This window comes from Aphelocoma coerulescens, chromosome 14 (assembly GCF_041296385.1).
Source record: "Aphelocoma coerulescens isolate FSJ_1873_10779 chromosome 14, UR_Acoe_1.0, whole genome shotgun sequence".
Taxonomy (NCBI): domain Eukaryota; kingdom Metazoa; phylum Chordata; class Aves; order Passeriformes; family Corvidae; genus Aphelocoma; species Aphelocoma coerulescens.
Window position 1 is genome coordinate 2,566,874 of NC_091028.1, and position 25,898 is coordinate 2,592,771.

Below are 25,898 nucleotides of genomic sequence, written 5' to 3' on the forward strand. Positions count from 1 at the left end.
CATAAAATCACAGCAAGTGCTGAGCTAGGAGGGACCCACAAGGATCATTGAAATCCAACTGCTGGCCCTGAACAGGACAGCCCCAACAACCTCCATGTGCTGGGTGTGAGATGCCAACGTCAGGCCTAGCTTGGAAGTGTCCAGTGACAAAGCTCACAGATCCAAACAGGAGGTTACAACTCCACATAAAGGAAAACCACTTCCCATAATAGTGGAACAAAGGCCCAGAGAGGCTGGAGAATCTCTGTCCTTGCAGATTTTCAGGACCTGACTGAAAAAAAGCCCTGAGCATCCTGACAGAATTCATTGCTGATGCTCTGCTGAGCAGGATGTTGGATGAGAGGCCTTCTGAGGCCCTTTCCATGAGGAACTACTCGGTGATTCTAAGTTCAAGAGGACTCCAGAGCTAAAGATCAAACAACTGGCAAAGGTCAGGCAGCTCTGTTGGATGTGTAGTAGTGACTGATTGACACGTTGGTCTGAAGATTCCTACAGCAACATGAGCATATTCCCCATAAAGATTCCCTGCACTGCACAGCTGTGGTTGGACTGCTAATGTGGAACTCACACACAGTGAAATGCAAACCCTCTTTCCCAGGTGGCTGGGCAGGGCAAGCATTACCTGTCAGCAAGGCAGGGATGTGATGTCTGGCGTTCTCCTTCCTCAGCAGCAACACCAGGCAGTGCCTGCAGGCTCCAGGAGGGACCTCTCCTCCTGCAGGACCATCAGGTGAGCTTGAACTCTTGCCAGGGCAAAAGACAGCAATCTGAAATAATGAGGGGCAGATTGGACTGCTAAATCCAGATGTAATTACTACAGGGCTCAAGCAAATAGATAAATTACAATGGCATAACAAGATACAGCTCCCCACTGAGCCACAGATCTCCAATATCTGGGTGTTCTGCATCATCTTTTCCTGAGACAGAGAAAGTTAATTTAAACTCAGCAAAGAGGCTTAACATAAAAACATTCTGCCCTGCAGCTGGGCTGGGCTAAAACTACAGCAGCTGTAAGTCAGCTGATACATGGTACCATCCTTAAGTCACTCAAAGATTATCTGGAGTTCCAAATGAGGGGATGATTTTCAGAAATTTTAGCTCCAAACAGCACATTGGAGCCATGGTTGCTGCTGTTAACTCCTTAATGGTCACTTAGCAGCATGCTCCAAATATCTGGCTGTTTGGGCTGTAGTATTCCATAAATAGGTTATATACATTCTACAAAATACTATGGGCTTGATCACAGAATGAGCAGAAAAGAGGGGATTTGTTGAGTCTGATTTGCAAAATTATGCATTTCCTGACTGACATAGCAAAGAACCCTCAGCATGATGACTTGAAGTGAGGGGTCCACTCCTTTGTGAGAGAAGGTGCCATATGATTCCTGTGGGATTTATACTGTAAGAAGTGCAGCACTGGACTTCTTGCACATGTTAAGTTTGACTGCAACCTTGCATTTGTGATTATTGCTGTTTCCTTAGGCTGACTTGTCAAAATGCCAAGTGCACTTTACCTCAAACCCATCACCGTGTTAGGCAGAGCTTCGAAGAAAAAAAAAAGTTATTTTTGCAAGCTCTTTTTGAAACCCATCTGGAATGCACTGAAGTAGGGGACTTCATGCTGAAATGCCCAGAGGGACTGTGGAGTACATCACCAAATATCAGCCTGTTAGTGAAGACACTTCTCCTGAGCCACCTCTGCAGATCAGAGAGTGGTATTTTGGTTCATGGGGCTACTGCCAGCTCTTGCTTATTCTGACATCAATGGCAAAATTCAAGTTTGTTTTAGTAGGAATAGGATGATGAATTTACACTCCTGTTCTCCATGAGAAGCCAAGGCTTTGTGGAATTTTCCTGCAAGAGAAAAAGCCAGCACTGAAAGCAGCCAGAGCACCACTCACAGGAACAGGCAGAGCTGGAAAAGAGAGAATGGGTGTCCTTGAGCACTTACTGGAGGAGTGCTGGCACGATTAGTTGCAGAACAAGGGGTAACCCCGGGCACAGAGGGCACAGTACCTGCCCTGTTGTCATGCCCAGCACAAGGGCTTGCTGTGCTGACAGCTGGAGCTGGCGCAGTCCTTGCAGCACAAAGCCCCGGCGAGCACAGGTCGAAAGCACAGCCCCATAGGCACGTGGAGGTACCACAGGTGACACCAGCAGAATGATGTCCCCTAGATCAAAGAAAGGGCAAGAAAAATAGCATGTTATTGTCACAGGAGCTGTGGTGTCAATGCAAGGCAGCTCTCACGGCAGCTGCCTCCACCTTGAAGCAAACAGCTGTATCCTGAGCAGTGACCGTGTGGTTTACAGTTTATTTGCTGCATCCAGCTCATCATGACTGCAATCCAAGGCCAGCCTAGAGTGGGACAGCTTATGGCATCATCAGTAATGCCTTTATGAATCATCGAATGGGATGAGCCAGTCTGTCTCCCCAGCTCTGGAGCTGCTCACACGCAGCGTGTCAGCACTGCCGGGCTGTGGGAGCTGTCCCCAGCACTCAGGGCAGGACTGAAGCCTGGTAAGCCTGACCACACTCTGAGTGACCAAACAGGGCAACAAGAACTACTTGTTCTTGATCAATTAGTCCACTCCAAAGAGCATGAAGCAGCTCTGGCCATTCCCTCTGCTCTCATTCCTCTCTGCTGTTACTGGTGGTCTCAGCCTGCAGCTGCTTCTGCAATCCTACTCAGCACCACCTTCTGTTTCCTCTTGTCCCTCCTTTATTCCTGCCTTTAACCTTCATCCCAGACCTGTATTGTGGCACAAGCTCCTGAAGCTCTGGGCCACCTGTGATCTCACCTTTGGTTTGGTACCATCTGGGGCCACACAGATTCCTTGGACATCATGGTGATGGTACCAGCCTGCCTTGTCCTACCTGAGCCTCTTCCACCAGGTCTGGCTGCTCGAGCTCTCCTTAAATCAGTACATAAGATGGTAGACACAGCTGGAGTTCACCTTGGGTTAGAAACTTGGGTTTTTAGACTGTTTTCCAAGCTGAATCCCAGGCTCACTGCAAACCTTGAGCAAGCTCAGGAGAAAGAGCCTCCAAGGCCTCCTAAGCAGCCCAAGCCACATCTTAAGCACTATGAGACAAGCTCAAGACTTTTCCCTGAAGCCTCTGATCTACCGGAGCTCTCTGTTCTTACCATGACCTCCATTATTACACTTTCTTAGTCCTAACACAGCTTTTTTAACCTTCACAATGTATATTCAGATCTCCAGAAGCTGCTAAGAGTGAGCTCTGAAGACAAATCCTCAGTGCCACTTCTACATGGGTTTGCTCTCCACTGCCCCAGTAATTTCTCTTATGTTTAACCAACCGATTTAATGAGATTGGAGGATTTTTCTCTGTGTCCCAATTGATTCTGAGGGTAGGACAGTGAATATTTCATTTTTTTCCTAGACTCTGTGGTATGGATATCTGTCCTGCCAAGGCTCAGCCTGGAAGTTCAAAGCAACAGCACTAAAACAAGGGAAACCTTGTATTTATCACTAAGGATGGCACAGGCAGGGTGGTTCTTTGTCTAAAATCTCTGCTTGGCTTTAAGGCTTTAACACTGGCTTTTAGCCATATTCATGATATGGGAACTGTCAGAATCTAAGATTGTTGGTGGGAAGATTTTGGCTCCTCTCCAGTTGATAACACTTTTAAAAAACACTTTTTGCACACACATATCCCAAATCAGCAAGGATATCTGCTTGGGTCACTAAACTCTGATTACTGAGAAGGGGCAGGTCTGCCTAGCTGCAGTACCTCTGCTCTGCATGGGTAAATATTCCTGTCTCCAAGAGGAGCTGCTGGAGACCAGAGGGAAGGAGTCAGTGAATGTTTCTTTTCCTGAAAAGCTCAAGGGTGTCTGCTCCCAGACCAGAGCTTCAGCTCCTCTTGTCAGAGCAAAGTTATCTGAGGAGCAAAGCTTGACAGTGACTTCTGAGGCTCCATGCAGATGGAACGTGGTGTGGTGGAACTGAGCAGCCCACAGCAAATGTGAATCATTAACGGCCATAAAAGGAAGGGGAGGCAGCAAATGTGACTCATTCCATCAGTAGCCACCAGCTGCCATCAATCCCAATCCCAAATAACAGAGCCAAGGGCTGGCTGCCAAACTACCTGAGTTAACATGTGCCAAAAGATGAAAAACTGGCTCAAAATTGGTTTTTTCCTTTCTCCTTTCTCTATTTCCCTTCCACTCCTTTTTCATTTTTTTTTGGCTTATGCTTTCATCCTTTTCTCATGGATTCTTTCCTTTGGCAATGTAATTCCCCATGCCTTCTTTCTCTGTCACTCCAATCCTGCTTTCCTTCTGCCATCTCCTCCCTGACAGCTGCTGAACTTCTGCTCCCCTCAGGCTTCATTCCTGTGAAACCACCTTCAACTGGGGCAGCACAAACCAGCCAAGAGCTCCAAGAGCTTTGTCCAAAAATGCCCTGCACCCCAGATGTGCTGTGCCAGGCCCACTCCAGAGGATGTTGACCTTTCCAGCAGCACCCCAACACGTTTTAGCCAGGCAAACTTGGATACAGTTTGCTGCTAATCAGGTACAAATTCAGGAGCTGAACACTGCTCCTGCAAAGGGAAAAGGGGGATTTGAGTGGAACCAGGTGATAACCCGTTGATATTAGTCCCATAAAGTGCTCTCCTCTCTGTGTGGTCAGTCCTGCCCTAAATGAAGCCTTAACCATCTAATTCCCTTGATTATGATATTCAGTCTTCACCAGGAGAGGCAGATGCTCTCTGATCAATAAACAAACAGTTTCAGGACTCTGCTAGGTCTTCACATGACTGTTGCTTTGATGAACAGGCCCCTCTGTGCAGAAATTTCCTGTGCAGTTTTTTTTTTGTTTCTTTTTTCCCCCTTCAGTGACATCTAAGCAGCCCCCAGGACTCCAGCAGCTGCTCCCATGAGGAGGATGCCGTGGTGCCACTCCTTTGCTGCTTCATTTCAGGCAACAATGTCCCACTAGAAATTCATTCCTGGCTCCAGAACTGGTCAGGTCACAGCCCTGAGCAATCCAAGGAGGCAGAACTGCCTTAGGTGGGCTAGTGTAAGGTGATGTTATCAGTGAAGGAGAACCATAAACCCTTAAATTTCATTCCCTAACACTGACCTTTGGTAGCTGAGACAAGCATGGCTGGAGGTCGAGGCAGCATCAAGCCCTGGAGATCAACTTTTTCTTCATCTGCTCCTGCCCCAGCTGATGAAGGACTCTGAGAGCTGCAGAAAAACGATAAATATTAAATGAAAAATATTAAAGGTTCTGACTCAAACCTACTTTCTGTGACAAATCCAAGGCCACAGGAGCTTCTCTGGTAAAACTGCTTTACTGGAAAAGCCATTCCAATCCCTTGTCCATGACATGAGCTGCATCAAGGTCTCTCTGACTGAGTATCTTTTCATATTATTCCCCCTGAGGCTGTGTTCAATTAAAAGTAGCTAATGCAAAGTAGCCAGCTTGGCAAAGAAATCTGGGAATCAAGAAATATGCCAGGCTGCACTAGCAGAGCTTTTCCCACCCACAGACACATCCTAGTTGCTATTCACTTTGGGTTCTTTAGGCTGAGTTTAACCAGTTTGAAAGGTTCGTGTTAGGCAACAAGCACGATCCAGTCTGGCAAAGATGATCATGCCAGTGAAACTTCCACAACATTCCTGCATATCCAAAAGGACCCAATCAGGGCAGGGTGAACAGAAGGTGTGGTTGAAAGCCAGGGACTGTCTGGGAACAGTTTTGGCTGGGACTGTGAGCTCAGGCTGCTCAGGCAAACCTGCCTCATCCCCTGCCGCCACCACGGAGCTGGCTGGAACACATCCTGCTTGCTCACTCCCAGGAGCCCACAGCATTTGCAAGTCTAATCTGAAAAGGGCAATCTGAGCTGCAGTTTGTATTCCTGTCTCCCAACAGACCAAATTACCAGCATTAGGAGAAGACAAGTGCATTATTTAGGATGTAGCACCGCTCCGGACTGAGTTATACCAACGGAGCAGAATTCATCATCTTTGTAAGAGGAAAAAAGCATCCCCGAGGAAAAGAAACAAATAAAGAGAATGAAACTTGGCCAAATTGATTTTTTTTCACATCTTAAAAATAAAAATGATGAGAGTCACTGGTGGTGGCCAAGCAGAGCTGAACTCTGACACACAATCCTCCACAGCAATCCACAGGTTAATTCCACATGGCTGAGCTTTGCAACTCGCAGAAAGCACTGACAGCACTGCGGAGGAGCTCACCTCCAGCCTGCTGCCTCTGACTGTGCCACCCTGCCCCCAGGATCAGGCAGGATCCCTAAAAACCTCTCCAGAAGCTGCAGGTGCAGGGCCTTGTCAGAGCTTTCTGCAGCAGAGTTTCTCATGCAGGTAAAGGTTCATAAGCCACCCTTCATTTTCTCTCTCATCATCCTCCAAAGAACCTTTTCCTGCTGAATCCCTTTACCCGTTGATATGGGGGGACATAGGGCAAAGCCAGGGGTTTCCTAGGAAAGGGTCACTCACTGGCACACAGCCTGGCAGCTCTTCTCCAGCACCAGTTTCCAAATCCTGCTGCAAGAGTATGAATGACAGGCCGAGATACCAGGGAACAGGAAGCAACTGCGACTGTCCCACGCCTGACACATCTGGGACCAAAGGGAATGGCTGGAGCTGTGCTAGGGGGGTTGGGTTGGGTATCAGGGAAAGGTTCTTCCCCCAGAGGGTGCTGGGCACTGCCCAGGCTCCCCAGGGAATGGGCACGGCCCCGAGGTTGCCAGAGCTCCAGGAGTGTTTGGACAGCGCTGCCAGGGATGCCCAGGGTGGGTTTGTTGGGGTGTCTGTGCAGGGCCAGGGGTTGGATTGATGATCTCTGTGGGACCCTTCCCACCCAGGACATTCCATGATTCTGTGATCTGCTGCAGAAGAGAGAAGGATTTCTGCAGACTGCATAACTGGCTTGGAAATACAGCAGCAGAGGGATTGCTCCCCCTGCACTCCCGTGCTCCAGGACCTTCAGAAGGCTGCCACAGAGAGCACTGAGTGCCTGCCTGCCTCCATGGCTCACTGCCTGTGGAGCAACAGCTCCAAACCATCCGGGGCTATCACCTGGAAGCTGGGGGCAGGATTCCAGCAGCTCTCCCTCCAAACCAGAGGCACAGCTCCCTGTGCACCCAGCTGGGCAGGGGCAGGGACATGAGAGGCTCCGCTTGGCTCCAGGCCTCGGGAGAGCCACGGGTGATGTCCTGCAGGATGCCACGGGCTTTGGGTCCTCTCACACCTAATGCCAGCACTGGGGGCACCTTGCCAGGCTCTGAAGTATAGGAGGAAGGCAGCTTTTCTGTGGAAACAAACACGTGTGTGAGTAAAACATGGAACAACCCACCCCAAAGTCATTCATTCTACTCGAGGGCTCTTTTCAGATCTGTCAGAGCCAGACTTCAACAGAGGAACCACCTGGTTACTGTCCTGGGAACCACTTGGTTCCCTGTCCTGGGGGAGAGATGCTGGCAGCACCTCACACTTGTACCCAACAGCAAACCTGAGGTTACTCAAGGCAGTCTGTTGAAGAAAGAGGAATTGGTTGCCTCATGTTTGCTGTGAAAAGTTATTACAGAGCAGGTGATGCACTGGAGGTGTCCCTGCCCATGGCAGGGGTTGGAACTTGGTGGTTTTTAGGGTTCCTTTCCAGCCCAAACTGTGACTCTAAGCCAGCACTTCAAGTTCCTCTTGTTCATGACCACAAGCAAGGCTGGGGCATTGAAGTAGAGACAGGACAAGAGCAGGGGCCTGAGGGAAGGGATGTTTTTGAAGGGGATCACAAACTGGAAATCTGGGGATTTCTGTTCTATATTATTTCCTTCTGCATCAAATACAGATTTTGTACAATGCTGTAAGATCCAGGCAAATATTTGATTTGCCATCTTTAATTTTCTGCCAGGATTTGAACCCTGACTTCCCTTATTGCCTTCAACAACTTTTCCCTATGACTCTGGCAAACCTTTCTCCAGCATAGTTGGGGCCCAGGAAGTAACCCCAGAAAAAGGAAATTTGCCTCTGTTGTAGTTCTTACTGAAGATGTCAGAAAAAGTAGCAAGGTGTGTGATTTTCTTCCCTTAGGTTTAAAAACATATTCAAATGTATCACGTCTTGCACAAGAATCAGAAGGCAGAACACAAAGCTCCAGAGCAGGCAGAGAATGGAGCAACTGGCTGTAAATATTTAAAATAATAATTATAGAGTTATCAAGCTAAGGGTAAAAATCTAATTTACAAACTTGCACAGCAGTTCTCAGCTCAAATGAATTTTCTCTTCATACGAAATGTTATTAAATAATGGTGCATGCTACAGAGCATTGAAGCAGATCTGCTGCCTGTCAGCTCCTAATGACTGCTGGTTTTATGGTTTCCTTATTCATTTCTGGAGCCTCCTCCCTTTCTGCAGCCCTCACCAGGAATGTGTTCTGTGCACAGCACCCAGACAGCTGCACCTGCAATCCCATTCCTCAGGCAGTCTGCTCCTATTGCTTGCAAATGCAAAAAGGGAGCAAGGAGACTGGGGAATTTTCTCTCATTAAGCTGATCTTCACTCCCCTTCTGCCAGAGGAGAAGGAAGCCCATTTCTCTCCCTCTCAGCCTGCCTGTGCCTTTCCCAAGAGAAATGGATTGTCTGGGCGAGATGGTGGCACATTTGAACCTTCCAGGAGAATTTCCTGGTTTAGAAGGAAGCACGAGCCACAAGCAGAGGCAATCTCTAACCTCTGCAGCTAAGGGCACACCTGTTGCTCTGGTGTTGCAGTAGCAACCAATAGTATTCCACAATGCTTTAGGGACAAAAGGAAGATGTGAGTGGCACGTGGCAATGTTTGACACATTGGTGGCTGATGTTAAAGACTTTGTGATTTGAGTTCAGAGCCCCAGATCATGTTTATTTACCTTATCCTGCTGCTCTCCCACCTCAGACAGGATTCTATTAAATAATGTGACATTTTGGTGATGGTTTATCAGCCAGTGCAATTACAGGACAGATAAATCAGTACTCCTGAAGTCCCACAGGCAATGAGATGGGAGAATTGTGGAAAAGGAAGGCTGGATTTTCTGCAGCTAAAACTTTCAGGAGTATCAGTGGGGAATTAAATTATTATGTTTAACTCAAACGAGTCTGTCCCTGGAGCTCAGGGCGCTGAAATGTGGGAAAGTTCACTGCAAAGGAACAACAACTAAAATTTGAGACCCGAAAACTTATCAAGAGTTAAAAATTCAGCTCATGAATATTCAACACTGGGAACAGAAAGAAAGAAACAGTCAAAGCTATTCTATAACTTCTTTTGGGGAGGATATAGGAAGTGATAAAGCAACCCTCATGCAAATCTGACACTCATCACCCTTCACCTCAGTGCTTTGCCTTCCTCAGCACCATGGAAGCTGTGGAGGAGAAGCAGAGCTCACCTGAACTCGAGAGCAGCAGGTCCTGCCCGGGGTAGAGCAGGCGGAGGCCACAGACATCCAGCCCAGAGCCCAGCAGCAGCTGCAGCATGTGATGGGTCTCCAGGGGACTTCGGAAGAGAGCCTCAAACAGCAACACCATGGCAACCTGGACAGCCAGAGAAAAACATGGAAAAATGAGGGAAATGCTTCCAAGTCCTCCACAACCTCAGAGCTGCAGCCTTGCTGCTCACCTGGAGTCCCTAGGATGGATCTGCACTGCCAGAGCTACAGAGAGGCTTGGGTTTGGTTTCTGTTTATGTGCAGTTCACACAGGAGGCTCTTGGCTTTGGACTAAATCACAGCTATCAATGATAATTATAATCTATTTCTGCTGATATAACTGGGCCTTTTGTCACATAAACCTACTAGTAAAGAACTGCAAGGCCTCTGGGGCAGAGACCACAGTGCCTCCCTTCTGCTGGTAACTTTGTGCAGTACCATCTGCCCATCTTTCTGGATGTTAAATAATAATAGACCAACTGGTTGTGTCTCTATACCTTTAACAGCACCAAAATCAATGTTAAAAAAATATCAAAAGGCAAACACATCACTGGTACTGTCCCAAATTTACATTTCAGTGCCTTCTTTATCAGCCTAATCCAATTCAGCCTATCCTGGCATGTAGGAAGACACACACCAATATGTTCTGAATGTTTATACCCAAAAGGGAAGCAAATCATTATTATTTTCCCCATCAGAGAAACAAATTGCTTTTAAAAGCAAGCACTTTACGACAGGGAGTTGTGTGGTGCTGTGGATAATAAACTGTCTAGCTGGGGATCAGACAAGCTGATTTTCTGGCCTCAAATTTAGGCATGGTTCTCCTTATTGTTGAGCAGCTCAAGGATTTCCCCAGCTCAAGGTTTATGGCTGCAGCGAATGCCAAATGAATCCATCACTACTGGACACTTGAAATGAAATGCTACTGCCCCATAAAGACATTATGAAGCTTTACCACCATGATAAATGAAGATATAAATTTACTGAAATCATATAAAAGTGGTTTAATTAGGAATAAAAGCTCCATTTCTTTATGTTTGTCTAGCTCAAGCTCTCCTGCTATTAACCCAGTACTCACAGCAGGCAGTAAGGAAGAATTTTCCTGTAGCTGCTCTGAGGCTTGGGGCCAGCTGTGAAAATGCAGCCATCCAGCACTGGGAAACCTCAGGAAGTGCCAGTCTCCCCTTTCCTCAGCAGCCTGCCACTTGGCTTTGCCCTTTGTTGAGTTGTGCCTGGCCTGGTCTCGGCCATCAGCAATTCTGGCCACTGTCCGAACCCTGGACTCGGCCTTGGCCTTGGCACTGGGGACTCCCACCTGCAGTGCTGTGCCCACCAACACAAGAAGGATGTTGGCCTGTGGGAACAAGTCCAGAGGAGGCCATGGAGATGCTCTGAGGGCTGGAGCCCCTCTGCTCTGGAGCCAGGCTGGGAGAGCTGGGGGTGCTCACCTGGAGAGGAGAAGGCTCCAGGGAGAGCTCAGAGCCCCTTGCAGGGCCTAAAGGAGCTCCAGGAGAGCTGGAGAGGGACTGGGGACAGGGATGGAGGGACAGGACACAGGGAATGGCTTCCCAGTGCCAGAGGGCAGGGCTGGATGGGACATTGGGAAGGAATTGTTCCCTGGGAGGGTGGGCAGGCCCTGGCACAGGGTGCCCAGAGCAGCTGTGGCTGCCCCTGGATCCCTGGAAGTGTCCAAGGCCAGGCTGGATGGGACTTGGAGCAGCCTGGGCTAGTGGAAGGTGTCCCTGCCCATGGCAGGGGGTGGAACTGGATGGGCTTTGAGGTCCCTTCCCACCCAAACCAGTCTGTGGCTCTGTGACTCTCAGCTGACCCTGTTACTGCTGCTGGCCCTGCCCTGCCCTTCTCAATAACATCTCACAGGGGTGAGGTCCTGTATGTTTTGTGCTGCACTCCTAACCAAGAGCTCAATGAAATCACTTTAACCTTCTCTTCTCCTGCAGTAAAATCAGTAGAGTTACTCCCTACTTGTTCATACAACACACACAGTTACTGAAGGTCAGGCAGTACCAGAACCTTCAGAAATTTCTTAGAACGTTTCTGAGCCCAAGTTTAATCAAAGTTGTGCTGTTTACTGGCTTACAGTCAAGTGGTTTCAGGTTATCAAAATTTTGTCTACTGTTACAGATTTGCACCTAGTTGGTAGCAATTTCTCCAACCCACACATTTCAAAGTTTAATCTTCTGTGGCTCAGAGCAATCAGCACATCAATACCGATGACATAAAATACTCAGCTGATATATTTAGGGCTGAGTGCAAAATACTTCAAGATCAGTAACAAACCTCTAGACTGAAATATTCCAGGGCACTTAATTTCTCCCAATGTCCCCCCTCAGCCCCCAAGTGAGGAAGGAGGGGGCTGTTTGTTGTTCTTTACCTCAGTGTCTGTGTCTCTGCAAGCCTCCATGGCACTGCTGTCAGGGAAGCGTTTGTCATCACTCTCAACTGTCTGCCAGTAAAATCCCTTTGGCGCTGCAAACACCTTCTCCACTGCCTGAAATGCACAAAGGACAGCTCTCACTTTCATGTTATCTTGGTCCCTTAAAACAAAGCAGGAAAAATAGGATCTGGATTAAACTCAGGCCAGTGTTGTTAATTTATATAATTTGCTTTCTTGTAACTATTCCAGTTCTTCCAGTTAAGTGATATCCCAAGAACATGAATCTGCAACTGCTTCCCAAGAGCCTGAGCATTCCCAGGGTCCACCCCAGTGACTCCCCACCACGCAGAGCACCCATGGACATCACCAGGAGCTGCATCCATCAGCTGAGACCTCAATTCTCCACGACTGTGCTGAGCACTCAGCAGAAAAGAGCTTTGTGAAAGCAATGCTCTAATTAACTAATCAAATGGAAGGGTAGGGAAGGGATTGCATGAAGCTCTACATGCCTGTAGCCAAAATAGCACATTTCTCCTGTGTTCATGTCACTACAAGTGACACATATCTGTAAGTCTCATCGTGCCACATCCTCATGGATAGGCAAAAAACTGGCATTTAGGTCACAGCTCAACACAAGCACAGCATTTCCCAGGCTCAGCACCTTATTTTGTTTCTCATCCATTTTCTGGGCAGCCAAGCAAGCAACTTGTACAAGTGCAAGTGTAAGGATGTGTCACTCAGGAGAATGTGCTGTGACTGCATGCTCTGTGAGGCCACAGTCCAGGGACAAAGTCAACTCCTGAAAGTCATGTTTGTCAGCTCCTGGTTTGAACATTCCAGAAACACAGATGCATTTAGGGAGAGTTCACAGTGGGTAGGAATCATTCCAGGGATGAAGGAAACAAAATCAGTCACTTTTAAAACTCAGGTGTAGCTCAAAGAGGCTTCACTACTTTTAAAGGCTACTTTCTTTTACAGCAGGTGTTAATTTGTCCTCAGCTTTTGACCTTTTCAAAAACAGAAAAAGAAATTAATTTTCAACATGGTCTCATCAGGACTTTTATGATGGAGAGAAAAGGGGCTAACCCTGCAAGGAGAAGCATCTGCTCTGCATCATGAGCTCCATCTAATGCTGTTTAATTGTGTAATCACCTGAGAGATTTCAGGTGTGCTGCTTGGCACTTCAGAGCATTCCACAAATGTTTCAAGGTAACAACCAGAAAATGAAATTCATTTGAATATTAAAACCTCTCTGACAACTGCCTTTTCACTTCAGTAACCTTTTGTGTTGTCTCCTTCCTCTACCTGCTGTGCTTCATGCGATATTTGCCTGAAAGCAGAACTGGAGATTTCACTTTTCAGCCTGTTTCAGTCAAATCAACTGCACCAAACCAAGAGCTTTGGCATCTCCCAGTGGATCTGTCCACTCTGTCCTGCAATCCATCATTCCCCAGCCTCCACTGCTGATATTACGCTTGGTTGCTGTGGAAAATAGAGGAAAAGTGGATTTAAGGAAACAGATCTTCCCCATTTCCAGTGCACAATGCCAGCTCCTGTCTGCAACAGCACAATGAGCCCAGACCAGCCCTACAAAGTGGGAATGCAGCAAAATCCCAGTTTCCTATTTCTTCAAGCTGTTCCTTGAACAAACCTCATGTCTGTGAATGTTCAAGAAGGAAAAGAAGGGACAAATATGGTCAAACCAACACCAGCCTCTATTTCTATAAAAACCTGCAGGATGATCATCCAGCTCCAGGACACAGGGCAGAAAATCCAAGGGGAGCACCCTGGTGTAAGCTGTGGATCCATGGTGATCCCAGGATGCTGCTCCAAGGCCACAGAAGGGATGTGGCCATACCTGGGAAGCAAGGCCTGTGGGAATTGTTCCTGTCATCTGTCACAGTTTATTTTCCAGCAGCCAACCTGAATGGGAGTTCACAAACCAACAGAAATGGAGCTTGAAAAGTCTTATTTCTCCCAGAAAATCCTTCTCCTTGTGAATTAGAAAACAGACAGATGGCTGCAGGATGAGAGCCCTGCTTTGTCCAGCCTGGCTAAAACATCCCAGTGGAGAGCTCCTGACACAGCCTTCCTATGCCATGAGCAGGAAAACCAGGGAGAAAGTCACTTTCCCTGTGATGTAGGAGAGAATTGATGAAGCCAGTCATTCCAAAACTGAGCTAAGCCCTTTTGGACACAGAACAGAGAGGGACCCTCTGCAGGCAGCTGCAGGAGCCTTCTCCTACTGAAATAACTTGGACACTATTTCTGTTTACGATACTTCAGTGCTGCTTTTAATGTTCCACAGGAGGGTAGGTGTGAGAATTGTATTGGTTTCACCTCAGGGCTGGTTCCTTTCACTCCTCCAACATCACAGCAGCTATAAATCCTTTCCCAATCCTGTGGATGCATCAACTCTGAGTGCTGACCTGTCTCCTGCTGGGAGGAGAGGAGACTCCCCAAGCCCTGTAGAATGGTGAAGAGGCAGCCCAGCCTTTGATCCCTACCTGAAAACACCTCTCCAGTGAGGCTCTGAGCTCTGTATCAGCCTCCCATCTCATGGGAAAAGCCTCATCCCAGGGAGGAAGGCTCCCTGCACTCAGCCAACAGCAGCTGCACAGCCCCAGGGATACTCTGACTTCCGCTGTGACAGGTTGCAAACCCAGACTCATGGAACCATAACCATCCCCATGTGTGTCTGCAGGGCTTCTTACAGCACTCACATCCTCTCCATGCACACTGCCATGATCAGGATGAGCAGGGAGGGAGGGCACATCCACAACCTCCTGGTTTTAGTTATTCCTTTTTGCCAATTTATCCTTATGCGGTTTGGGTGACAAATTCCAATTTCTGCCACCTTAAGACACTGGAAAAGACCACTCTGTGCCACAGCTGGGATTGAACACACACCAGTTTTTTCAAAGGCATTTAAAAGAAACCCCGAGCCCCTGCTTTGTTTCAGACAATATTACCCAAAAGAAGTCAGATGGTTCTGGGAAGGAAACTCACAGCAGAACAAAAACGTGCTGTAAAATCCTCAGCAGAAACAAGAATAAGCACATTTCAGAGGAGACTGGAGCTGCAGCAAAGCCATGAATATTTAACTGTCACACAGAAATATGACCGAGCCCGTGATCTCCTCTTGGTGCTTACAGTGTTTTCTGTTTCCAGCTCTGACAACAAAGGAAGAGCTTTTGCTGTCAGATGATCTGAGAGAGTCTTTTAAGTTGCAAGGAGTCTTCCAGACTGTTCACAGCCCCAGCAGGAAAACAGAAACTGCAGGAAGAACCCCCATGTATGCCACAATCTCATCTCCTCACACACAAAGTACTTTCCAAGGCAAAGATCTGCTCAGCCATTATCTCTGTGAGACAACACCAAACCCCTTGGAGAAAGATGCTGCACTTCCAGTACCTCCAGAGCCAGATGGGAGCTCTGGACTGAGGTAACCTCTCCTTGCCAGCCCTGCTGAGCACATCAGGGGCAGCAGAGGAAGCACTTCTCTCTCTCTCTCTCTCACTCAGCAAGACTAATGTCTGATGTGGTTCACCAAATCCTGCCCCTGAATTAGGCAGCATCACTCTCAAACTCTCTCCTGTCCCAGCTCTATGTGCAGCAGCAGAGTTTTCCTTGTGGGAATCCACATTAACACAATGTTGAGTGTGTTCCCTGCACATCTTCCCTCCCCACTGTGCATGTTCTCTTCAGATGGCTACAGAATTCTCTACAGGAAAGTGAAGGCACCACAGGAGGATCCCAGGCAGCAGAAAGTCTGGGATAGAGAGGGCTCATCAAGGAAGACGTGCAGTTCTGGTGACTGTATTTCAGGCAGTTTGAAATGGATCTCACTTCCCCTTGTTCCCCTTCTGGATAGGGAAGGGGATATCTTAAACCACAGAAGCCAGAGTGAGACAGTGGCTCCCAGCCTTTTTACCATCAGCACTAATCAGCAGAGTAGCTCGAGAGTTCTTTAAAGCTGCTCTTTTCAGGAATAATGAGTGATGGACACAATCTAAATGTGAGCTGTCAAATTTAGGAAGAATGAAAACTTGTAATGTTTTATTCCTCTCCAAGCTATGGCTTCATCTTTGTGCCAACTCTAGTAGACATCAGTGTAGTCTTTCCTCCTTCTAAAGGTTAGGGGTTTTTACTTACAAATGCCAATGGCTGCCTGAACTCCTGGATCCTTGAAAATCAATGCCAGACTCCAGCAGGACTCAGCCAGGGCCAGAATGCCACCTTCTGCTTCCTGAAGAGACAGCCATGCAGCCATTCTAGGCTGCAGCTATGGATTGTTTTCTCTAAATGTAAATAGATGAAGTCCCGGGACAAACATTTCTCCCCCAGACAAGCCATATCCATGTAGGATCCCCAGCCAGATGTGCTCTCACCCAAGCTGTTGGGACAACTTGATCCAGGCTGCACAGCAGACTCCAAGTGCCAGCCAGGCAAGCCCTGACCCTTTTCACCAACTCAGATAAAGACAAGGCACAGGCAAGGTTTGAAAGCAAAGGGCAGGATGAACCTGGCCTTTTGAACCTCCTGCTTTACAACTGCAGCCTGGATGCCCTGGAGCTGAGAGCTGGACTCCAATGCTGCAGGACTCATCCTGCCAGGTCTGCTTTGAGGAAGCCCACGTAGAGGAGCTGTCCTGGGTGTTTTATCCCTCCCTAATGCCCAGTTCAGCTGCACAACAATCAAGTCTTTGAAGCTTTGGAGGAGGAAAGCACAGCGCTGGGCCATGAACTAAATCTGGGAGCTCACAGCAATGTGGGGATCAGGTCTGGGAGGTGAGAAAATTGTGCTGCTCTCCAGGGAGCTTAGGCAGCATCTCGACCCCAAAATATGGCCCAGCTTAGGTGCTGCTCACACTGCATGAAATGAGAAAGAACACATGGGGCAATAACCCCAAATCAAACCAGAATTGCCACCAGCACAGCCACTGACCCACAGCAAATCCCAGTTCCTGCAGTTTGGGATGTGTGACAGGCAATGCCCACACAGCCACGGGCCTGAAGAGCTGAGTGAAAAGCTGATGTGGAAATGAGTAGCAGTTCCCTGAGCACACCTCCCTCAGCACTGAAGTTAAAAGAAGTGGAAGATGCTGAAGGCAACTCAGCAGGGCCGAGGCCACGGTGCTTGTCAATGAAATAATGTCAGAGCACTCAGAGTCTAAACTGAGAGAGCTCAGAGCACTCTCACTGAGCCTCACAGACCTGACAGATCCTCTGGAAGTGCCTCCCACTCCCTCTTCAGAGGCTGCACACAGAGCTTGGGAATCTGAGCTCTAAATCTGTGCCTCAAGTGCTCAGAGCAACAAGTGCTGCACCCGGGGCTGCTTTTCCACAGGGATTTCGAATTTCAGCAGCAATGTCCAGCTCCTCATGTATCCTACATGGTTATTCCAGAATTTGAAATAAAATATGCAGCTTTCAAAGCTTGTGTGTATGAGAGCTCCTATGGCAACACAGTTATTATCAGTTCCATCAGGGAAATCCCAAAAATCTGAAATTCCACATGGAAGAAATGCTCTACTTTCTGCCAGCCCCCTGCCACACAAACCTTCCTGTTAGGTCAGTCTGTGCTGCTGGACATTTTCAGGAGGCCTGGGTTACAGTACTGGGGCAAATTCAGCTCCCTGAACCCAGCTGTGGGGTTCTTATCTAAGATTAGCCAGGAAAAAAAAAAAAAAAAAAAAAAAGGAGCTTTGCTTAAGCAAGAAAGGAGGAAACTTTGTGTAGACCTGCCCTTAATCATTTATTTAAAAAACTCACACAAACTTTGTGTCAGAGCAGGGAAGCTACTAAAGGAGCAGCACGAGGGGAACTGATCACCAGAAGGTGCAACAAAATCAATTTTCTGGAACTTAAAGAATCTCATTCACCTTGACTTAGAGATGTCTGTGGACAGAGGAGAAGGGATGGAGGTTCCCCTTCTTCCTTCAAACCTCCCTGAAAACACTGCTATGCCCTGACTCCTCTGTCCTGGCAGGCACCTGCACAGGCTGGGAGGTCAAGGAGATGCTCTGGAAGATGACCATCAAGGGCTGCAGCCTTTGAGCAAATGTCCCAGCATCCAGAAAAACTGAGGGACAGGAAAAGAATTCCAGCATGGACCAAACAGGAGGAAAAGCAGCATCAACATTGGCTCTGGGTGTTCTCTGTATCCCTTAGGTGAACACTTGCATCCTGAGGCTCAGCAGCAGAAAGTAATTTTATTTTATGCTAAAATGAAGAAATCCTCTTTCTGCTGACAGGGGACCTTGCAGTTAATAGCTTCCACAGGGATGTTGTCACTCCCAACCCAAGCTGGGCTTTAATGACTGCATTGTGAGCTGCTGCTCCTGTCAGAAGTGAATTGCTGCAGGTTAATAGGCTCTATGCACAGCACTCATAAAAATGCCTCCAAAAACCAGCACAGGCAAAGCAATCTGTTTGGGGTCCAGAGCAGGCAGAAAATCCAGCAGACAAATTGACTGAAAACAAGACATTGGCTCATGCACTAACAAACAAAAAGCATAAAGGTTATTACAATTACTGCTGGCAATTGCTCCCCTGATCACACACAGAGCTGCTCAGTACACAACAGCTTCCCTCTGCCTCCATTTCCACCCATTCCTTCCACCATCCTGCCAGGATTTCTCTCTCAGACTGATCTACCTGGAGCAAAAGCAGGGATTCACTGCAGGTTCTTTGGGCTGCTTAGTTTTGTACACACTGCCTCAAAACAAATATAAATGTACAGAAAGCAAAGCATGGATCACTGGCCTTGTACCAAACCTTCAGACCAAAGAAGTTAAAAGAATATGATCCTGAGTTTTCCATGCAGCACTTTTTGGTTGTACTTTAACAACACTTGGGAACATTCTCAGTTGGTAGCACTTTGCAAAGCTCCAGGGCAGACATCAGGGTGAGGTGCTGCCTGCTGAGAGCATGGCTCATTGAGCCCTGCTTTGGAAATCAGCCTTTCTGCCTAACCAGCTATAAAAATGTGGCTGTGCCATCCCTGGCAGTGTCCAAGGCCAGGTTGGATGGGGCTTGGAACAACCTGGGATAGTGGAAGGTGTCCCTGCCATGGCAGGGGATGGAACTGGATGGGCTTTAAGGCCCCTCCCTATTACTGCAGGCCTGGTTCCTAGGGTATATCACCATGTCCCACAGCCATAGGGAGGAGGAGGAGAGAAGATCCTGCAGGCAGGAATTGTGCAGCAAGATTGATTTATTTAATTATTTTACAAACTCTTTTAAAGACTTTTTTCTTCATAGTCTAATTGGACAAAGGACCAGCCACCCCTTGGGGGTGATTGGCTAAAATCCTAAACCATCCATTGTCAAAGTATTTTTCTACTATACCATAAACAAGACTTTTCAAGGTTGCAGGTGGCTTGGTTGTTTACATTCTCTGCCACCTCTTCTGTGAGAGAGAAAAGTCTCTCACAGACTTAGAAGCTAGCAAGAAAATCCTTGCTAGCAGCATTTTTGTATCTACACCTCCCAACCCAAACCATGCTGTGATTCCATACCTCTGTGAAAAAGCAACAACACACAGTGGTCTCAGCCTCACTCAGGCCTGGGAGGCACAGAGCACTTGAACTTGGGAAGAGAATGTAGTTTTTAAATTGACATCATGTTTTCCACGGCATCAAGTCAAAGATCCACCCCCAGAAAGTGCCTGCTATCTTGCTGTTCAATTCCTAATGATTTATAATTCCCCTAATAAGGGATTTGCATAAAAGCCCTGGCTGTTTTAAATGATGCCTTATTTTATGCCTTAAAAGCATAGAGCAGATTTATCTTTTACGAGTACGTCAGACTCTTTATGGCTCTTGCTTCTGCTTGAAAGCCACAGTGACTGCAAATCAACAACACTAAGCCTCCTTTTCCTGCACACAAGTGGGATAAACCTTTAGGCAAATTGCTAAGTGCACTGCTAAACCCCTAAGCTTTCATGGCATTGATTCTCACAGAGTCATGGTAATCCCCAAATCTGGTTGAAATGGCAGAAAAGTTTTCATGCTTCATTATTCTCAAAATTAAAACTTCATTGTGAACAGGAATTGCCCTTCCGTGGAATTGTGTCTCAAGGGTTTTGTTCATCTAAAAATGTTGGGAAAAGACCACAATTGTCCAAAGGCTGGTGATGTTGTGGGAAAGAAATAAACAGAACATTCCCTCAAAAGGTATAGAAATCAGGTCAGATTAAAAGCTGCTTTGAAAAGCCACTCTAAATATTTACACCAAGGTAGGAAAGGCTGGTAAAGGCCTGAAAGCAACATTGGATGCCCTCAAGGAATAAATTCCCCCAATAAGTGTAAGGAATTCTTGTAACATTTCATTCAGTGTAATATTTGTTATGGAGCACTTGCTAATCTGACAGAAGTGAAAGGTTTATTATTATTGTCCTTATAGACAGCAGTGAGTGCTCCTGCAGATGTTTCCAGGCAGGCAGGAGATTGGAAGCACTCAATTTGGAGAGGTGCTGTGTCCTTGTAACTCACACACTGCCCTGGAAAGCCACAGATATTAAAATCACAGAACTGAATAATGGACTATTCCAATATTAGAAGCATTTGTTTTCCAACTCTGGTTAAATCCTTTGCTAAAGCAAATAAGAATACCTGTTAACCCTGGAAAAGCAACTTTTACTGAACCTGATCCAAAAAATTACCAGAAGTCCAAGCATTTCTGTACAGTACCTGTGGGTCAGGATTAACAGCAGTGATGTTACTGAGCAGGACAGAGGGAATTTCAGGAAGAAGTAGGCACAGCTGGTCTTGGAAGTGACTGGCCAGTTCATTTCTCCACCAAATGAGATCTGGAAGCCACGTAGAGGTCAGAAATGCAGAAATCTTCTGGTAAAACCTGGATGTTCCTTGGAGATGTTCTGCAGTCTGCAAAAAGCCAGTGGTTAAGAAGCATTGGTGATGGTTTCAGAAACTCTCTGCCTGTACCTTGCACCTGCAGCAGCTCCTCCTCTGTTCACAGCCATCCCAGACTCCAGTTCCACACAGCTGCCCTCAGATTCTCCAAACCAACCCCTGGTGTGACACCCTGCACCCCCCAAACCACCACACCCTGCATCCCGTGCTCATGCCATCCATCAGCTCACAAATCCTGCTCCAAAGCAGATCACACCACACTCAGAGGGGAAGAAAAGCCCATAAAAAGGACCATAAACCAGCCCAATACAATGAAACATTAACTTGCAAAGGGTTTCTTAGGGATATCAATGAAAACAGTTGTAAATGTCCCATCCCTGGAAGTGTTCAATGCCAAGGTGCATAGAGCACTAATCTGGTCCAGAGGAAGTTGTCCCTGCCCACAGCAGAGGGTTGAAATTAGATGACATTTAAGATCCCTTCCAACCCAAACCATTCTGTGATGTTTTTTTAAGATTGAGGCTAATGTTAATACTGATACATTAATATTGAATACTGCACTGCTACACTACAGTTTTCCATCATTTAACCTCCCCTCTAAGCCTCATTGCTCTTCAGGCTGATTCTTAATTAGCAGAACTTTCAAAGAACAAAACCAGTGACCTCAATGAGACCTAATTAGAAATTAACAGACTCAACAATTGTGCAGAGCATCTTCTCTCCACCAGTTACTCGAGGGAAGTGATGGTCCTGCTCTGTTCTGGTGTGGCCTCACCTCAGCTCTGGGGCAGTTGTGGGTGCCACAATATCAGAAGGATCTAAAGTTGTTGGAGAGTGTCCAAAGGAGGGGCATGGGCATGGGGAAGGGTCTGAGGAGCAGCTGAGGGTGCTTGGATTGTTCAGCTGGAGAAGGAGACTGAGGGCAGAGCTCACCGGGGCTGCAGCTCCTCCCAAGGGGCAGCTCTGATCTCTGCTCCCTGTGCCAGGGACAGCACCCAGGGAACAGCTGGAGCTGGGCCAGGGCAGGGTCAGGCTGGAGATCAGGGAAAGATTCTTCCCCAGAGGGTGCTGGGCACTGCCCAGGCTCCCCAGGGAATGGGCACGGCCTCGAGGCTGCCAGAGCTCCAGGAGCGTTTGGACAGCACTGCCAGGGATGCCCAGGGTGGGGTTGTTGCGGGGTCTGGGCAGGGCCAGGGGTTGGACTGGATGATCCCTGTGGGACTCTTCCCACTCAGGAAATTCTATCATTCTGTGATTATTGCACCTAAAAAATAAAGCTCAAGGAGGAAAACCCCAAATCAAATGACAGAGGTTGGGAGCTCTCAAAGCCACCAGAGAATGAAGTGATGGAAGTGCACACAGAGGAGCCCCAGAGCTCCACACAGCACCAGTGTAATAACTGGGAATGCCTGGGAGATTCTTAGGAAGCAGAGGCTGTACAAATCTAATTCCCATCAGACATGCCTGGAACTGCAGCCTGTCTATCACAACAAGGATTACAGGAGATGTTTCAGCATTTGTTTGACAACAAGGAAGCAAAACCAGGCAGGGATGTTGAAATCTGCCTCACTTCTAGCAGCTGTTTGGAGGAGGACAGAAAGAAAAACACCCCAAACTACCCCCAAAAAACTGATAAAAATGAGAGGAAACATCGCAGAACCTCTGGATATAGGAGTAGATGCCATCCTAGTTGAATAAGCCACAAGACTTCTTGTTGTGCTAAAAACAGGAGCTTTTGCCTGGAGGAGCCACAATTATTATGCTATTTATAACTATTAGACCTTGGGACAGAGAACTAGAATGTGACAAATAATAAAAAATACACAGATGACAGTGAAGTGGCCAATAAATAAGAAATTGATGGCTCAGAGCCCCCTTTTGGGGCTGAAAATGGACTCTGGGCTCTACACATTAATATTAAAATAGCATTTGTCATAATGGTTAACATTTACACACACTTGGTCTTTTTTGCATAATCCAAAAAAAGTGACTGACGTTTCCCTACATTCTCATAGCAAACACATGCAACAAAAGCACCTGGAAACCCAGTCATATTTTTAAGGTAAGCCCTGAAAAGTCTCTTCATGCCCACAGGAGACAACTGGAACAAGAACCAGCAAGTGCCCCAACAGGATTTCGTTATTCAATTCAACCACTGAAAACTTGCACGTTGACAGGACAGGGGAGAGACTGAGGGCTTCAGTGTGAACAAAAAAGTCCACATTTCTCTGCACAGGAGCTTAAGCTGCCCAAGGGCAGGAACAGGGAGAGAGACTTGCTGTCATTTTCCTTGTCTCTGCTGGGGCTGACATCCCAACTTTTGTGGCTCCTTCCAGCTCTGATCTCTGCTGGGGAAAACAGCAGTTCTACAAGTGCCTCAGGAAAGAAAGATTGACACAAGTCAGTGCTACCACAGAGCCTCTAATGAGGGAGAGGAAACCGAAGTCCTGCTTGGAAGAACTGCCCCAACCCCTGAAATGTCACTGCTGCACACCAGAGCTGGGCTCAGAAGTTTTTCATTATGAGGGTGGGCAGGCCCTGGCACAGGGTGCCCAGAGAAGCTGTGGCTGCCCCTGGATCCCTGGAAATGCCCAAGGCCAGGTTAGACAGGGCTTGGAGCAACCTGGGCTAGTGGAAGGTGTCCCTGCTTCTTGCAGGGATTTGGACTCAATGGCCTTGAATGGCCCCTTCCAATCCGAACCAAACCATGCCATAATCCCATGATAAAAACTGTCCAGTTTGTTCCACCAGGTTGTGATTTAACCTTTCCCAGCTCCAACCCAACATCCAGGGTCAGCCTGAGCCCACAGCTCCAGAAGTTCATTCAATTCTGCAACACTGGGAACATATTTTGAGCATAATCAGTGCTCCAGAATTTTGGTGCTTTGGCCAACCCCTCAGCTGGAATCAGCAGAGAGCAAGTCAGGCTCTGTCCCTCCATTTGCTTTGCTCCAGAGAGGAAACACCCTGAATTCAGTTGCCTTGGGCAGAAACCAACACTAAGTCCTTGTCCAGTCCAGCAGAGCATGATCTCACCAGCCTCTGCCCAGGGCTGCTCAATCACTAATGGAAAAGCTGCTCATTGTTTTGGGCTGGGTTTTTTTGGTAGTGTTTTAATCATGACATTTGGTGCCAGCATCAATCATTGATTTTCAGGAGCACTGGAGCCACAGCTGTCAAACCCCAAGTTTTGTGATACATCATGGGAATTCAATCTTTGCTGCTCCCAGGCAGAAGCTGTAAGTGAAGAACACTGGCTGCAGCTGAGGAGGGGATGCTGGAGTGTGTTTTAAAAACGTGTTTACACATCCTATTCCATTTAGGTTCCCCATGGTGTGTCCAGCAGGTGTAATACAGACACCTGGGGGTGAAGCAGCCAAAAATTGAGTAGAAAATCCACTACCTGCTCACTGAAGCCACAAAAGTTGCTGAGAGGAACTCAGCAGCCTCAGCAGAGCACAGGGCAGCACCTCCAAGGTTCCTCAGCCACAGGACAGGTTATTCAAGCAAGTGGCTGTCAGGAGATCTGGGGGACACAGGGATTGCTGCTCCCCACATCACCTGGCTACACTTCCCAGCAAGAGTCACCCACACTGCTTAGGTAAAATAAGTATTTATGCCAGGCAAGAGTGGCAATAATACCTAAAAAGCTGTGTCCAAAAAAGAAACAAGAACAAGATGCTCCAACCTCTATCAAATCAGCTCTGTGAAAGGCAGAACCAACAGAGCAGAGCCCAGAGCTGCAATTTCACAGCTCTGCTGTGCTGAGGATGTGAGTCCATATCATGTCCTACCTCACATGTGCCACCTGCACGTGCTCAATTTGCAGCCTGCGTGCAAGACCTTCCAGTTTTATTGCACAGCTCAGGCTCTGGGGCCCCCCAAAACTGAGGGAACAGGCTCAGGTCCTGCTTCCAGACCTCAGCTCCTGGGAATCAACAACACAAGCACTCCTCCTCCCAGGCCACACTCTTCACATGGTTCAAATAAAGGAGGAAAAACCGTAATAGGTGCCAAAAGATGCGTCTCCTCCAAATCCAGCTAAATTTCTGCACTGTGAGGTTACAGCTAATGAGCAATTGAGAAAAAGATGCCCCAGAGAGCTGGTTTCTTGTCTGCACATAATCTAAATGCAGTAGAACTGAGGGCAGCTTGGGTTGGCAATTAGCTGTAAGCAATCCTTCAGCTCCCACAGTACTGGGCTGTTCCCCCAGTCCCAGTTTGGGCAGCTCTGATGCTGCTCTATCCTGCCTTGCTGAAATTTGAGCTTGAATTGGCACATCCAGGCCTGGTGCTCAGTACAGAGCAGTGGTGCCAGCCCTGTTTGCACAACTACCAGGTGTAAATGCTGCTACTCACTCCTGATTCGTGGGTCTCAGGGTAGCTCTGGGCTGAAGGTTCCTCTGGTGCCACCAGGCAGGCGTAGAGGGCCAAGCCTTCCTCTCTCCAGGCCTGCTGCAGCCCCACCACCTCAAATGGAGCTTTGGGGCCATCCTTCCTCTTCACAGGAGGCACCTGGAAATCCATTGGAACACAATTCCATTTTGAGATGGACTGAAAAAAAACCCTTTACCTTGCTCTGTTGCTTTTGAGTAGAGCCCCACAACAATCCAGGGAGCTTTGATTAGTAGATTAGCTGTGGTTTAGCCAGTAGAAAAATCAATAAAGACCAAATTAAATAGGAATAACACTTTGCTTTTGATACATCATAGGATTTATTTCCTCAATGAGGACTTGCAAGCTCCGTCTTCCACCAGTTTCACTATGTGGAAGCAGGAATTCACATTATTTCCCTGGTCCAGCAAGGGGGGAGCACAGAGCCCCTGTCAAGGCTGCCTGGAATGTTCCTGTCACAGCAGCATCCTGTGTGCCTTCATCAGTGACCACGAGATCAATCCAATCTCAGCTCACCAATCAATGCAAAGGGATGGTGCCATTCCAAGGGGCTGGTGCAGGCTTCCCTAAGAAGCCCTTCACTAATAGCCCAAACCCCATCAATCCCCATCCTTTTAGTTGGGCTGAGGTGATTTCTTTTTGATGGATTTTTTTGTGCACACATGTGTGGGAGGCAAACATTCTATTCTGCAGTATATAGATCTGATTTAAACCAAAAAGGGTAAAAAGGCACTTCTGCCAACCCCAAGACATGAATTAGTATTGTGACTATCAGTTTAG

General features: G+C 47.5%; 1 protein-coding gene across 1 annotated transcript in view; it reads right to left on the reverse strand.

Annotated features, from left to right (window-relative positions):
- DNAAF8 (dynein axonemal assembly factor 8) overlaps positions 1-25,898 on the reverse strand; it is a gene marked incomplete at its 5' end in the record, with an annotated part of 84,515 nt that overhangs the window by 33,274 nt on the left and 25,343 nt on the right. Inside the window, 8 exons of the mRNA XM_069030254.1 lie at positions 623-767; positions 2,016-2,170; positions 5,109-5,215; positions 7,073-7,304; positions 9,412-9,556; positions 11,843-11,959; positions 20,541-20,735; positions 25,083-25,238. Coding sequence (XP_068886355.1) covers positions 623-767; positions 2,016-2,170; positions 5,109-5,215; positions 7,073-7,304; positions 9,412-9,556; positions 11,843-11,959; positions 20,541-20,735; positions 25,083-25,238 — 1,252 coding nt within the window. The remainder of the gene's footprint in view (positions 1-622; positions 768-2,015; positions 2,171-5,108; positions 5,216-7,072; positions 7,305-9,411; positions 9,557-11,842; positions 11,960-20,540; positions 20,736-25,082; positions 25,239-25,898) is intronic.